At 34.0% G+C, this 17,865-nt stretch overlaps 1 protein-coding gene across 1 annotated transcript; it reads right to left on the reverse strand.

Moving 5' to 3' along the window:
• On the reverse strand, positions 1–1,081 carry LOC147076361 (uncharacterized). Its single transcript, XM_085940253.1, has one exon. The coding sequence runs from the start codon at positions 1,033–1,035 to the stop codon at positions 109–111; it is 927 nt and encodes a 308-aa protein (XP_085796379.1). The 5' UTR covers positions 1,036–1,081; the 3' UTR covers positions 1–108.
• Between the last annotated feature and the right edge of the window lie 16,784 nt (positions 1,082–17,865).

A 17,865-nucleotide genomic window follows, 5' to 3' on the forward strand; every position in this document is an offset into this window, starting at 1 on the left:
CACTTTTCGCAATGATATGGTTATTCACCAGTACTTATATGTCATTTTATGATTTGGTAAATATTGCGTCGTAAAAAATATAGATGAGCAAACATTGCATTCATACTGTTATTCATCAGTATGTGTCATTTTATGCGCTTTTAGATACCTGGGCTGTGAAAACTTAAGAGAGCAAACATCGCATTGATATGGTCTTTCGTCAGTATGTGAGATTTTATGCAATTTAAGATGGTACAACCGACGGAATTTAGAAGAGCAAACATCGCATTGATATGGTTTTTCATCTGTATGTGTTGTTTTATGCGTTTTTAGATACTTAAGATGTGAGGATTTGAAGGAGCATACATCGCATTGATATGGTTTTTCACCAGTATGTGACATTTTATGCAATTTTAAAGAATCCAACCGAAGAAATTTACATGAGCAAACATCGCATTGATATGGTTTTTGTCCAGTGTGTGTAATTTTATGCGTTTTAAGATTGCTAAGCTGCGAGAATTTCCTCGAGCAAACATTGCATTGATATGGTTTTTCACCGGTATGGGTCATTTTATGTGTTTTGAGAAAACAGAGCTGAGAGAATTTAGATGAGCACACTTCGCATTTAAATGGTTTTTCACCAGTATGTGTCATTTTATGCGTTTTTAGATTGTTCAGCCGCGAGAATTTCTTCGAGCATATTTCGCATTGATATGGTTTTTCACCGGTATGTGTCATTTTATGCGTTTTTAGATAACAGGGCTGAGAGAATTTAGCTGAGCACACTTCGCATTGATGTGGTGTTTCACCGGTATGTTTAATTTTATGCCTTTTTAGATTGTTTATCAGCGAGAATTTCTTCGGGCACATTTCGCATTGATATGATTTGTCACCAGGGTGTGTAAGTTTGTGCCTTTTTAGAAAGCACGGCAGTGAGAATTTCTTTGCGCACACATCGCATTCATATGGCTTGTCATCAATACGTACATTTACATTTGTTTTGTGATCTAAGATTAATTTAATCTCACGTTTTTTTAACTTTATGGACGAATACATTGTCTGTATTTCTTGTTTTATGTTTGGTTCGTCTATTGTTATCTCAAGATGCTGTGTTTTGTCATTTTCGAATGCAAATTTTGAGTCATTGGTGAGATTACTCCCTTTCATAATTCTGTCGAAAATCACGATGGGCAGTGGACTCTCACACTTAATTTGGCGCCCAGTAATCTGTTGCTGAGTAGAAATCTGTAAACATAGTAATAATTTATTTTTTATTCTTTCCAATTACGTATAATAAAGGATATCAATTCGTATGGCGAAAGAAATATTTATATAATATTATTTTAATATTTAAAAAAAAGAAAATATTTGAATCAAAAAGATAATTATATAACGAGACTAAATTTATCTTATAAACCCCAATCTCAGTGTGACCGGAAAATCAGTACTCGTGACACCTTTCCGTTTGGGCCGTTGTACGACTGAAACTATTTCAGCGAATCTATTCAATACACAAGGCTGTTATCAGCGGATATCGAGGGTAGTTTATCGTATTTACATATTAATTAAGTTAATTGTTACAATAACTGTCAAAAGATGTTGTTTTAACAGCACTTCTCTTGGTTGAGTTAACTAACTAACAGTTTCGATAGTTTAGATGAGTAACTTATTGTAATAATTATAATACCTCAACAAATAAATATGACACACGACTCTCGATAGCCGCCAATAGCTGTTGATAACATTTATTGCGCAAGGATATACATAATGCACGACTCCAGGGGGCTTATGTTGTAACTTGCGAGTTGAAGTCGCCCGGTCGACATGACGTCATATGACATCATTGTGACGTACTACCGGAGTGAGTCAATAGCATTCGAGAAATTAACGCTACTCTAATACTCCCCATACACAAATAGGTGTTTCAGCATAATACTATCTATGGTGAGCCGTGTGCTTGGGCGGCTCGCCTCGATGCGTGTATTGAGGTTACGTCACAATTACGTCATGTCGTCGGGTACAACAGTACAGAGTTTGTTGTCAGTGTGTATTTACCTTTGGTGAGTGTACACGGCACCTAAAGATGCCGAAAGGCGAAACCCGGGTCGCAAAAAACAACTTAAATGGAATAGTACAGAGCTTGAATCCATTAGAATTTAAATTCAAATTCCATCAAGTACCTTCAGTCGATAGTATTAATATTATAAAGACGATATACATTAAAACGTACCTGATCTATCGGCAAGTGTTGTTCATTGGAGCATCCTGGTTTCGAATCATCGTCACAATTGTAGTGGCCCATTTGGTTTTCAAAAAACATCTCATTGACATCTACACCATCATTATCAATCTCGGATTTTATATTATTTTTAGTTGTTTCAGGGCTCTGAAAATATCAACATAATATTATAATGTAACAATATCGCAATCATCCTCAACTGAGGTAAGTCGAGTGTAAATATTACCGAAAATAAACGAACAGAGATGTGGAGAAAGCCGCCAATTCTTTCAATTACGTTAAGACGGTACTTCAGTGAAACGGAAAATAATTTTCAACTATAGGTGCGACGAAATTTTGGACTCGCTGGCAATCGGAGAGCTAACGTCGAGCTGTGAGCACGTCAATTTATTTCGTGATGGCGACAGGGGTATTAATTCTTAAATCGTGTAAAGATGACTAAAAATGTTACCCATTTACTTAAAAAGAAAACATGCCAATGAATATATTATTATTGTCATATTAATATCATATTCATAAATATAATTCAGGTAGGCTATAACACTATATTTTGAAGCAGGGTTTTGAATGTGTGAGCGTCCTACAAACCACACATTATAGACGTGGAATAGTGTGTGTTGCAGCCTTCAAGTAGACCTATATTGAATGAGCGTCTGTGCATAAACCGAGAGCAATAAAGTTGTCAGAATGAAATACAAGCGTATTCCTGACACGTGTTTAAGACGATACATCAGTGAAACGGCAAATAATTTTCAACTACAGGCGCGACGAAATTTTGGACTCGCTGGCATTCAGAGGACAAACGTCGATGTGTGAATAAGTCAATTTGTTTCGTGATAGCGACAGGGGTATTAAATCTTAAATCGTGTGAAGATGACTAAAAAACGTTACCCATTTACTTAAAAAAGAAAACATGTCAATGAATATATTATTATTGTCATATTAATATCATATTCATAAATATAATTCAGGTAGGCTATAACACTACATTTTGAAGCAGGGTTTTGAAAGTGTGAGCGTCCTACGAAAACAAACCACACATTATAGACGTGCAATAGTGTGTGTTGCAGCCTTCATATATTCCTATATTGAATGAGCGTCTGTGCATACACCGAGAGCAATAAAGTTGTCAGAATGAAATACAAGCGTATTCCTGACACGTGTTTAAGACGACACATCAGTGAAACGGCAAATAATTTTCAACCATAGGCGCGACGAAATTTTGGACTCGCTGGCATTCGGAGGACGAACGATGGCGACGGGCGTATTAAATCTTAAATCGTGTGAAGATGACTAAAAAACGTTACACATTTAATTAAAAAAGAAAACATGTCAATGAATATATTATTATTGTTACTAATGGAACAATAAACAAAACATTAAATGGACGCATGTTGGATTTATATGACAAATTATATTTCGTTCTGCAAGCGTCATTTGCACAATCTGCGCATCGCCTAGCCACGATCTTTTTGACCATGCCTCAACTCAGGTATAGCCTTAATGATGGAAGATGATGTTATTGTGATTGTGAATTACAACTGAGGTCTTCGCATTCGACTCTATAAATGAAAAAGGAAGTATGTAATCCAAACAAATTAAATTTTACAGATGGCATACAAACTTTTTGTTGTGGTTTTCGGTCATAGTTAAAATACAAAATATTCATAAACGTGAAGTGCATTAAAATCATTAATTTGTTTTCGTCATTCTTTATCTGATATGAAGCATTGAGTTAGGTAATTAAAGAAAAACCTGAAAAATGGTCGTTTTTCCCACTTCACTTCCATCTTTTTTTTAATAAAATGCCACCTCAATTTAAATATTAAACCAGCTTTTGCAGATTACATCATTTTGACACAACCTGTATTTCGTCATGTTCAATGTTATTAGATATACAATAAAACCTATTTTGAAAAAAAAAAAACTGAGATGTACGTCCGTTTTCCTTGCTACAGTCGAATTCAATAACAATTGGCGAACACAAAAATAATGAGAAGCGGGCTGCCTTCTGGGTGAGTCTGAACAATGTTTAATTCTCGAGCGAGGATAAACATAGGTGAACTCTTAAAAACTTGGTAGGTTATGTTAGGAATTATCCCATTTTCTTATCGCGTTGCAGAAGACCATTAGCAGTCTGTACAAAGATAGGTAAATTTTATTAATATTGAGCAAATTCTACATTAATTAAATGAATTTACAACACATTAAAAGTTCTGAAAAACTAACCTCAAACGTACAAATGCGATCGTCAACGAACTCTTGCTTCAATGTACAAGGGCTGGCTTCCGGGCTGTTCCGTGTTTTGATCGCTAGTTCAGACCAATTCCTGCCTTCCTCGCCTGATTCGCTATCATTCGGCTCGCGTTTTACATCCATTATAAGTGATTAGTATGCACTACCGACGCTGTAGATAAATTGTAGTTAGTGACGTCACCAGGTTTACTGTTTGTCATTGAACGTAATTATCTATGGCCATTGACAATGTACAGTATTGCCAGTCAGCAATCAAAATGTTTGTTTACTTTCCTCATTGTTATGCAGACGGTTGAAATAGGTAGGTAGGTACACGATTTGTATTTAAAAGTAAAAATTCTTAATGATAGTTATTAGCTAAGTCCACATTTAGTCACTTCATCACCCAATTCGTCTTCAACTTTTAAATTCTGGTTTTACACCGAGAAGTTTTTTGCATGCGCAGAGGAGATGAATCCGTTTTAGTGTCTACATTCGTTCATCACAGCTTTCACTTCGTGAAGTCAGATAATATACCCGCGCTTCAGTTTGTTCGTATAATCTTTATGGGTTATAATATCCCATAATGCGCAATGTGCCTTATACTCCTCAATAAAATTCATTGTAATGATTTCAGTCGACATTTTGCAAAAAAATCGTAATATTTCAATACTAATATGCATCCAATATGGTCAATCGACTACCAATAGACAAAAATAAATATATTTATTGACAAGCAACTGCACGAACGACCCGATCTCACTGAAAAAATTTGAAGCTGGTGGGGTGTTGAACAGAAATCCAAGCTGGTCGGATCGCAGTGCGCTAGTACTTTCATCAAAGAATGGCGGTCATTTTCAAACCGATTTGAGAGCCGACGACGCATGCCCTGTGTTGGATTCATGAGACGTACGGAAAAATCGAGAGTGTAGACTTGGCTAATGATATTATTCATTATTTCAAAAGATTTATATTTTATTTCAGAGTAAGATATCGTCATTCGGCATACAATACCGCGTTAGCAACAAAAACAAAATTGTGCATGAGAAAGAAAAACGCACAGCACATTCGTGGTATTGCCTTGCAAATCATATACGCGGTGTTACAAAATGTGTAGTAAAACCTCAATTTAAACAAATATCCAGCATTCTATGAATGCACATGCGTGGAGATTTATATTTTAAATCGAATGGCGTCCAAAATACATTTCGGTAAAATGGTCGCTAACTCGATATTGCATGCCGTGCGACGATATTATTATATTTTTACGAATGTAGGTACTTAAGTTTATTAAGTAATGAGTATTAATAACTTAGTAGTGGTAATTGTGTAATATTATTAAGATAGGTAGGTATATTATTCTAATAATTCAGATTTCCAAAAAACTGAGTTCTCTGTTCAATCCGTACGCTTTTAGACTTGTGAGAGGTAACATTGTCCTGCTGAAAGAGTGCACTATACCTAATATGACCAGACGTCCCGTTTTCAGGCGACCTGTCCCGGTATCCCCGAACACAGCCTCGGGACGCCAAAATGTCCCGTTTTCGAAAAGAATTAAACTTGTGACCAAGATACAGAAATATTTGATGAGTATTCACTTTTTTCTAATAAAATTACACCGCAAAAAGTGTCTGAATAGAACAATGGGAATGTTTCAACCAAAAGTCGTTGGGTGGAGTTGTTCAAACAGTTTCGCGCCAATACTTTGTAGAACAATTTTTTTTTTATAATTATCGAATATATTGTATGTCTGCTCGGCACTAATGCACCAAAAGAAGGGGTTTTCTCTCTTATGAATAAGTTGTAGACGAGTGAAAAAACACAAGCAATGTTAATTATTATAAAAGTAAATTCGAAAAAATCCTGCCAAGAATTTCATTCGTTTTTTAAATCAACACCATATATATTTACTAAATTTGTTCTTCGGAAAAATATAACATAAGATAAATCTTCATGTTTTCATACCTGTGTATACTTTTCATTAATAAATATAATAATAATATGTAGATATACTATTAAAAATAGGTAGGAACTCAAACGTTGTATGCACTACTCAAACATACCTACCGATAAACTTCATATAAATAAATAAAATAGGTAACCAAATGAAATGAAAAAACATTATTATCTTGTCAATTATTGTATTGTACGATAGTGTGAGGCGCCTAAAATGGATAAATACCTACCTTTTTTTAGGTGTCCGGTTTGGGGGAAAAAATATATGGTCACGTTAAGGGGAGACATGCTCGTCGAAGGTCAAAATTGAGTTTTTATTGTATTTTCAAACCATGATCCTGGACACTCCTTAAACGTTGTAGATAATCTATTTATATAATTTTGAAGCCTTATTATCCTTTATAGTTATTTTAAACACTTGATGACTGCATAAAGTATTTTTGTTACATAAAATAGTATTCTTTTAAACCTCTCGCTCTAATGGTTTAGAATATAGTCATATTTCGGTACATAACTGTGCAGTGGTGTTAAGATTTTTTACATTTATTAATTTTTAGACGCATTTATAAAACCATTAGTATAATTTATTACGAGATAATTTTTGTAAAATATTCACGATAAAAAATTATATTGATAATCTCTGTGATCCCAAATTTGACAAGAATTAGGCATTTTATTATTCAAAAAATCGGCAAGATTAACACATTTGAAGATGATTCTAAAGAAACTTATTATAAGCTATGTTTTTGATCATTCAATTGTGATAAATATCTTATGAATAATAATTGCTTTATAATAATTATTGACCTAAGAATAAGGTAGTGTTTTTTTGAAATACGCCATTTCTTTTGGCATTCCCCAGTGGTTAAGCTACAACATACGACCGTAGCCATAAATTGACAAACTATAATTACTCACTACTTGAATATTTTGATAATCAAGCTTTGTTGTGTAATGCATAATTGTTTTGTAAATTATAAATAATTGATTTTAATTTAAACGATTAAGCAGTTTTAACAATTAGGCAAGATTGATTTTCATATAAACAATTTTTGTGCATATCATGATAAATCGTTGAATTATTTTGCTAAATTAGCTTTCTGTTAAAAATTGATTGATTCACATAAATCGCTTATTTTGCTATTTCAACAATATTATGTTGCAAGATACATTGTTATTATAAATTAATGGTTTCCTGCCGAGTCATGTGGATGGTAGGGTAATGACCTCCCTACAGATTAATACATAGTGAGGTGCTGCCACTGGTCGTTTTAAGAACTCTTATAATTTTGACACTCGGTCCACCCTGCCTGAGCTAGTCGAGGGCAGTGGTTGTTAACTTGGCTCCGGTGCAGAGCCGGTTCAGTCAGCGCCTTGCGTCCAGGACCCGGGGAACCGTCATCTTCCTGGCGGACTCTCCCTTTTCGGTTCGCATAATCTCTATTTAAAAACCGCTAGATATTTACTCTTACCTTTGTGTGCATAATGCATAATTTATTTATGTTCAGTAATCAATAGTTTCACCTAATATTCCTTTTAAATATATTTTTTTAGGTTTATAAAAATTCTTATCAAAAATCAAATACACATAATAGTGAAAAACTAGACAATCGACATAAGAATTTAAAGAAAAATTTTCTTTAACTAATAAAGTAGTTAACCCAAAATATCACAATGTGCTGGTATTAATCCAGTTTATAGATCCTTTAATGGCACCTATGTGGATTCAACGATAGATATTAAAAATAATAAATCTTTTATCTAAAGTGATAATATTTAATGATCGTGTTATAATTGATGAAAACACAATAATAAAGTTAAAGTTTGATGATATAAGTGAACGTACCAAGCAGCTTCCTACCTAACTTGCCTATTCTTCGGGCCAATCGGATTCTGGCGTTCAGGAAGTTCGCTAAATACCATCCAAATAGTGTACTTATATAGCAGAACTACATGATGGTTAAATGACATGGAAAGTTGATACAACATTGTCGACCGACATGGATTCATATAGGTGTTATAATATTCTGCCTAGGAACATGAACGAACTGAGGAGCGGATATGATCAAAGAAAGAATAAGAAAGGTACATAATGTATTTGTTTAACAGATCACTAATATATTACAAAAAAATATATACTAATAAAATCAACTTACAATAATAAAAATATATAATAATAATTTTCTTGCAATAACAATTGGCTTGTTATTGATGCGTTTGCATTCCATAAATTCTTATTAATAGTGAATTTAGCAAGAAAAATTATTACATGTTTTTGTGAGGCGGTTGCTCAACCGAGTTCACTGACCGCAGAATGTGCAAATGACAATTGGTTTGAGATTGATTTGAAAAAAATACTTAATACTAGTTTTTTTTACAAAGTAACATAGCTTTAGGGTATTAAAAATATGCTAACTTAAACTTTACACTCTGCCTGAAAATCTGTAAGCCACCACATGTATTATTGTCACAAGACCAGGCAACCAGCGATTACATACAGAAAGCGGTCGTGTGCGGGCCTGTTATAGCTTAGCTGTCGTTAACCACAGAGTAACTCAAACCGTATATGTATGACCTTCGTTGCGTTAAATCCAATACGGTTTGTCTGGTACGGAACTTGTAATCATCATTCATAGTGACATTCCGAACCGTCCGTTTACCAGTGTGAGTGCGTAAACACCGAACCGGCTCGAGCGCGCGCCAGCCCTCTTAACATAAAAAGGCCAATGAATGGCGTCCTGGTTAAACTTCCCCTCCTAGATCCGTGGTCTACCAACAATCACCTTAAAATTACAGTGCGCTGCTAAAAGCGCCACCAATATACTATTATAATGTTTAGTAGATTATGTGTATATTTAAAAATATATTATCACGGCAAGTAGATGTACCAAATAAAGATGAAGATGATGTAAAAAGTAATTTGTCAACATTGTTGAAACTACAATCAGACGTATTAAATACGATTAACCTTTTGTTTTTGCGTAAATAATCGAAAACACATAATAAAAAAATTTAGTATCGTTAACGGCCCACATGCGCCACACAGGACACGTTTTTACCTATAAGAGTGTATTCTAAGCAATTCAATTTATTTTATATTACATAGATTGAATTTGTCCACCCTACTCTCATTATTATTACCATAATGATGAAAACACGTAACAATAATAAATTATTACAGATAGGAACGGTCTTCAACCAGTCAGTGTCATTTTGTGTGTTTGTTGAGTATTGAGCAGCGAAAATGTAGATGAACATACATTGCACAGTATATGGTTCCTTTAAACTGATATTTTTTTTTATTTCCTAAGCATTTTTAATACTTTGGACGCGGAAGACGCACACGGTGCGTAATGACCAGGCGGCCGATCGATGTAATTAACGTGCATTTTAAAGGGGGCAATTAAAATCTCATTATCTCTTCAGCAGTGAAAGCGTTAACGACCAAGGCTGTGAAAATTTACATGAGCACACTTTGCAATCAAATGTTTTTTCAATAACATGTGATTTCATAATTTTTCATGTCATCGCCAAAAGTTTAGAAGAGAAAAATTACATTCATATAGCTAGTAAACAGAATGTGTCAATTTATGCTTTTTCAAATATTTCGTCATAGAAAATTTACTTGAGCAAACATCGCATTGATATGGTTTTTCAGCAGTAGGTATGTGTCATTTTATGCCTTTTTAGATAGTAGAGCTGTGAAAATTTCTTCACGCAAACTTCGCATTGATGCGGTGTTTCAGCAGTGGGTATGTGTCATTTTATGCCTTTTAAGATGGTAGAGCCGCAAAAATTTCTTCGAACATACTTCGCATTGATGCGGTTTTTCACTAGTATGAGTAAGTTTATGCTTTTTTAGATACCTGAGATGCGAAAATTTAGAAACGCAAACATCGCATTGATATGGTTTTTCACTAGTATGAGAAAGTTTATGCATTCTTAAATTGGTGGGATGCAAAAATTTTGTTAAGCAAACATCGCATTGATACGGCTTTTCACCAGTATGTATCATTTTATGCGTGTTTAGAGCGCCCAGCTGCGAAAATTTCTTAGAACAAACATCGCATAGATATGGTTTTTCACCGGTATGTGTCCTTTTATGAACTTTTAGAGACTTGAGCTCCAAAAATTTTGATGAGCATTCTTCACATTGATATGGTTTTTCACCAGTATGTGTCATTTTATGCTTTTTTAGATGGTTGAGCCGCAAAAATTTCTTTGAGCACACTTCGCAATGATATGGTCTTTCACCAGTATGTGTCATTTTATGCGTTTTCAGTTGGTCGATCCTCCAAAATTTGGATAAGCAAACGTCGCAAGTAAATGGTTTGTCACCAGTGTGTTTCATTTTATGTATTTTCAGAGACCTGAGTAAGAAAAATTTAGAACAGCAAACATCACACTCATATGGCTTGTTATCAGTATGTATCACATAATGCGTTAAAGTATGTCTCTTTTTATGTTTTGTTAAATAGCTCATTTTAGAAAATTTTGATGAACACAGGTCACATTCATATGGTTTCTCTCCGGTGTGAGTATTTTGGTGTGCTTTTAAATAGCTACGCTGGGAGAATTTTGATAAGCACAGTTTGCATTGATATGGTTTTTCAACAGTATGTGTCATTTTATGCTTTCTTAGAGTGCCGGGCAGTGAAAATTTTGTTGAACATATATCGCATTGATATGGTTTTTCATTAGTATGTCTCTTTTTATGTTTTGTTAAATAGTCCATGCTAGAAAATTTTGATGAACAGAGGTCACATTGATATGGTTTTTCTCCAGTGTGAGTATTTTGATGCGTTTTTAAAAAGCTACGCTGGGAGAATTTTGATGAACACAGTTTGCATTGAAATGGTTTTTCACCAGTATGTGTCATTTTATGCACTTTAAGAGTGTTCGGATGTGAAAATTTTGTTGAACATATATCGCATTTATATGGTCTTTCACCAGTATGCCTCCTTTTATGAACTTTTAGACGACTGGCATCAGAGGATTTAAAAGAGCACACATCACAATGATATGGTTTTTCACCGGTATGTGTCATTTTATGCATTTTTAATTTGCATAACGATGAAAATGATTTTGAGCATACATCGCATTGATGTTGTTTTTTAGCAGTACGTGTACTGTTATTTGTTTTGTGATCTAAGATTGATTTCATACAGAAAACAATGTGTTCTTTTAGCGAACTCAAAGATTCGAATATAGAGTAACATACACTACAAACAAAATTACGCGGATAACATATCACTTTACTCAGTTTAATCTGAACCACCTTCGGCAAATACGTGGACTGTATTTCTTGTTTAATGTTTCGTTCATCTATAGTTATCTTGGGATGCTGTGTTTTCTCAACTTGGAATGCAGATTTGGAATCGACTGTGAGATTACGCCCTTTCATAGTTCTGTCGAAAATCACGATGGGCAAGGGACTCTCACACTTAATGTGGCGCTGAGTAGAAGTCTAAAAACCAATACATTTTGTTTTATTCTATCCAATTGCGTAAAATAATGATAAATAATTCAGTATATTATGTGTTGTCTGGAGATAAGAAATATGAAAGTATTTGATTCGAAAAGAAAAATACATATCGAAACCAAACCACAAAAATCATAATATAAGTCTTATCGGTGTGATCGGTAAATCATTCCACGTGACACAATACTGCATGCATCCACGATGGACGTTTTGGTCTGATTCTTGTTACAGCATTGCATGAGAGTATCGACATAAATTACCATTACTACGACAACTAATATCGAACATACATAATTTAAAATAATAATTAAACATTTATAAATAATAAATGTAAATAAAAATATAAAAATATAACCAATAGATTTTTTTTTGAAAAAGTAAGTCAGCCGGTAGGAAGTGTTTTCAAAATTATGTATGTTCAATAATTAGAATGTTACATTTTTAAATATTGTGAATAATCCGTGTAATAAAAGAAATGATAAAAATTATTAGCAAGCTCAAGTAAGTTACAACAGAACATTTTGGAGTGATCCTTGACATCGGTAAGTAATGAAAGAAGTATCTACATTGATTTAAAATACTAACGCTGATCGCCTTCGGAGATCGGAGAGCGCTTCAGAGAATATTAAGGGCTAATAGCCAAAAACTTTCGCAATTAACGAGGAAGTATGGCAGCTGTAGCATAGTGAACTATGCGCACGGGCGCAAAACCCAAGATATGCAGGTTCGTTACCAAAACATTTCTTTAGGTTGCAATATATTTTCCGAGAAGTGTTTTCAAAATTATGCATGTTCAATAATAAAATTAGAATGTTAGATTCGTAGATCTTGTAAATTTTTCGTTGAACAAAAAAAATAGTTATTAAACGAATATCAATTCTTAATAATGATCCGATAATAAGTATTGATTGGTACTCTATGATAACATTTTCATGGTTACGTGTTAAAACTGTGAACTAACATGCTCCTCCCATTTTTAAGCGCACTTCCATTATAAACTAATAACCTCCTCCCATAAGTCGAAAACCAACAGCGCCTTCCGTCACGTAGATATTGTCACCAAGAAGATATTGTCGTACTATAGATACTTTCGTTTAAAACGTTGTAATGGAAACCTTTGTGTGGTTTAGTTTCTGCGCTTTTTATTATGTTGTCAGTCAGTCATGAAATGCGTCAATTACATTGAGATACTTTACGAGCTGTTTGCTGGCGAATTTAAAAGCGGCGATTCAGCTACTGCAATTATGATGATGACACAGAAAACTTTCCATTCGCTGAGAAGCCAACAAGCTAGCGACTAATTTGACAAATCGTAGTTCGTTTTTACCGGGAGGTCGCTACCATGCTCTACTGCGCAGAGGCAGTAGACCCAAACGCCAGCTTGTAGCGTGTAAAGTTGACCGGCTTTCAACTTTTCTCTGTAGATTATTTACAATCTGCTTGTTAGCTTGTTCAATGATGACACTGGTCTACTTTACAGGCAGATTGTAAATTCGCCAACAAGCAGCTCGTAAAGTAGCTCAATGTCATTGACGCTTTACGGTCCAAATCAGTGGAGGGATTAATAATATTAATCACAGCTCTCTAACAACTTGTAGGTACATACTGTCTGTGGCTTAATGTTAAAATGTCCAATCTCCACTGATCATCAAGTGAAGAGCACATGGAATAAAATGGCATGCAAGACGATATACAAACGAACCTGATCTATCGTCGTGTGTTGCCCATATGAGCATCCGGGTTTCGAATCGTCATAAATGTCCGGGCGCATTTGGTTTTCAACAAACATCTCATTGTTATCTCCACCTTCATTGTCAGTCTCGGATTTTATATTACTTTTAGTTGCAGGGTTCTAAAAATAAATAATAATATTATGTAACAATATAGCGATCTTCCGCAACAGATTTACTCCACTGATGGACTAAGGCCTCCCCAATCGTCTATTACCGCTCAAATAAATCAAATTGATTTCAAATAATTAATAATAAGTTTTTAACATTTATTTTTATTTACAAAAATTTATGTTTATAAAAATATATTATACTTATAAAACATAATAAGGGATGAAATAATAAATAAATACTATTCTAATAGTAACAGCCAAGGCGCAATCCGTTCTGGAGGGCCGGACATAAAATACTATCCTACTAAATTTAACATAATACTGAAGCTGCTAAATAAGTTATTTCTGATAATAAAAAAATTTGTGCAAATTAGATTTAAATCTCACAAATTGATATGCATACTGTATACTTACCAATAATTATTTAAATAATTCCCTATGCTTATTTAAATACTTCAATAGAGATTATTTTTATACCTAGTGACACGGCCCCAAAATGTAGGCCATCAGCCGGCATTTTTCCTTAATAAATTAGTGACGTCACAACTTTTCGATCCGACCGTGAATGTCGATTTTACTTGAAACTACGTGCCCCATCTCTAAACAAAGCTATAGCAATTGTGTATTGAGTCCCATAGTACAATCTGAGTGACTAATAGCTCCTCAGAATGAATTACGGATGAATTTTCTTTCAAGGGGACCAAATGGTCTTATAAGGTGGAATGTAAGTAATTGAAATGTATAGGATTAAGGTTAAAAATAGATAATAAATTGTAAACGACTTGTGGGATATCATTTGCTAAACATTGTAAATAAATGTCCATTTCTATTTAATCTGATTTTGAATTATATAAAAATAAATTTTATTTTTCCAAATTTAGCCGCGATGTTTTCGCCGCGGCCAAAGTCGAATACCTTAAATAAATAAATTATGATATCAAATATTGTCGTAATTAAAATCTAATGATTACGTTTTGTAAGTATTGATTACACACACTCAATTTAAATAATAAATTAATATTTCGAATTGTAATAAAAAGGGTACCAATTTAAGTACCTACTTTTGTAAAAGTTAAATGAAGGAATTTCGAAAATGGAAATTCTGATAATGTAAGTCTAAGGACTCGGTTGCTCTCCTAATTTACAAATAAAAATTATTCTTTAGATCTGTCAATTAAGTTGAAGTGTTCTATAAATATAATTGAATAAATTTTAATCGCAACCCTTTCCGGCTATCCGTAATTAGCCCGCAAAAGTTCTGCATAAAAGAAACGGACAAGTTTGATTTCTACCATTCTCTTTGCGAATACGTAGCCGTTCGGTAGTTTTAATGACTCACGCCGCTACTACGCATTATTTTTAGCGAAAATATTTTCATTTTTCCTTTCTGTTAGCTCGATAAACGGACTAACAGATATTTGGTCAATTTGTGTCGAAAGCACTATAAGGACTTTCACGATTGTTTTCAAACTTGTACCGTCTATAGGTATTAACTAATTATATATTCTTACTCTATTGAATGATCATAATTTTCTGGAAAAGCCGGGAAATAAACGGCTTTTCTATGATTGGTCCAAAATTTTGGCCATTAGCTCTGTGGAGGAGGTAGAACGATCTCCCATTGGTCCATATTTCGAATGACGTCAAAATCTCGGGTTTTCCCCGCTGTGGGCCTATATAACGTCCTGCATTTCATGTACCTTCAGTCGTCGATTTTTCAGTATTCCCGGAAGATTGTGCCCGGAGGCGATCCGAATTCGCTTAGTTTTTAGATATTTCTCCGACATTCATTCGGGAGATATTTCGGTCGCGTCGTAGTCTGACGTCACGGCGGATGACGTGTGTGATTCGAGTTGTCAATCGATAACGTAAATAATACTGCGTCGTATCATCGTTAGCGAGGTTATTTCCGCGATATATTTTTTTTTTTTGAAAGAGCATAGCTCCTCAAAGTTTACGGTCGGCGACTCATGGTTATAAGTGTGTGATCGTACATAAATTAAATATAAAATAATAATAATTAATTAACTTTATTTAATAATTAATCTAAATAAGATTTATAAAATAATTATGCAATTATTTGAAATTAAACTAAAGTGTATAATTGTCGATTATAATTAATTGAAAGGAAATTAAATTTAATTATCGAGAATAATTTAATAAATAATTTGAACTGAATTACCAAAAGGAGTTTTTTTTTTTATTTTGAAAAATAATCAACAAAACATTTTATGAAAAACATCTGATACTAAGAAAAGTGACAGATAGTCAGCTGTCTTTGACGTTTACGTAAATATTTACGAAAATAAGTTCGATTTGAAAGACAATCAGATAATTAATGATCTAGGCACTAACCTATCGCTAGGTAGTGGTCCTAAATAATATAAAGTTAAATAATATTTATTAAGTGTATTCCAAAAGTGTCAATCAAGAACTTTAGTTGATCACCCTCTCCCCGAATAGTATCGAGCTAGCCAAACAAAGGTTCTTAATCGGTCCGAGGGCAGGACCGGTTGAAGATAAAGTACCTTTGAGACTATTCCAGGACCGAGGTGAACGTCACTAGCAATAATCATTTTTACTTGCTGTTTTTAACAAAATACTAAATACTAGATATTAAAATATCTGTGCAATACAATATGGCAATATGAAAATAATTCTAATAGAAGTAAAGGTCAAACAAAAGACCACTAAATTATAATCAAATATAAAATATGCAAACGTTATTAATGGTATTAACATGTAGTAAAAAAAAAACAAAATTGGATGGAATAAACAAACAACAAACTCTGTATTGTATATAATACTAATTCAGAAACCTTCGGTGTGCGCACAACAACTGACAAAAAAATCATCGCAATCGGATGAATGGTATAGGATGCGAATAGAAGAAGATTATGATTTTCTTGTTTGGAAAACTTTATGGGCATGCGCACAACAACTTACTACCAAAGTTTCATTGCGATCGGATGAATGGTATAGGAACGCATACGATTAGAAGAAGAAAAAGATGGTTGTACTTATTCAGAAACCGTCACAGGTGTGCGCACAACAACTGACAAAAGAATAAATCGCAATCGGATGTACGGTATAGGAACGCATACGATTAGAGGAAGAAAAAGATGGTTGTAATAATTCAGAAATATTCGTGGGCATGCGCATGATAACTCACCAAAGTTTCATTGCAATCCGATGATCGGTATAGGAACGCATACGAATAGAAGAAGATGTTTGTAATAATTCAGAAACCTTCGCAGCGTGTGCACAACAACTGGTCAAAATTTCATCGCAATCGGATGCATGGTATAAGCACGCGTACGAATAGAAGAAAAAGAAAATAGTTGTATCAATTCAGAAACCTTTGCGGGCATGAGGACAACACTTGATCAAAATTTCATTGCAATCAGATGAATGGTATGCGGACGCATACGCATAGAAGAAGAAGAAGATGGTTGTACTAATTCAGAAACCTTCACGGGCGTGCGCACAACAACTGGTCAACATTTCATCGCAATCGGGTGAATAGTATAAGCACGCATACGAATAGAAGAAGATAGAATAGAAGAAGAAGATGGTTGTACTAATTCAGAAAGTACTAGTTAATAATGGGAGAGGACGTTATTGTGATTGTGAATTACAACTAAGGTCTTTGCATTCGGCTCTAAAAAGGAAATAGGATGGATGTAATCCACACAAATTAAATTTTACAGATGGCACAAAAACGGTTTTTGTTGTGGTTTTCGGTCAAAGTTAAAATACAAAATATACATAAACGTGAATGTGCATGATAATCAATAATTTGTTTTCGTTATTCTTAATCTGATGTTAATTATTGAGTTAATTAAAGAAAACCCAACAAAAATGTTCGTTCTTCCCACTTCACTTCCATCTTTTTTTTAAATGCCTTCTAAGTTTAGATAATCAACCAGCTTTTTCAACTTACGTCATTTGGACACAACCTGTTTTTATTCGTGGCCAATGTTACTATAAAATAAAACCATTTTTAAAAAACTGAGGGTTACGTCATGTTTCCTCACTACAGTCGAATTTAATAACAATTGGGAAACACAAAACTAAAAAGAAGCGGGTTACCGTCTGGCTGAGCTTCAACAATGTTTAATTTTCGAGCGT

The sequence above is a fragment of the Rhyacophila brunnea genome, unplaced genomic scaffold (assembly GCF_057557595.1).
Source record: "Rhyacophila brunnea isolate RB1 unplaced genomic scaffold, BYU_Rbru_1.0 scaffold_13, whole genome shotgun sequence".
NCBI classification, from domain to species: domain Eukaryota; kingdom Metazoa; phylum Arthropoda; class Insecta; order Trichoptera; family Rhyacophilidae; genus Rhyacophila; species Rhyacophila brunnea.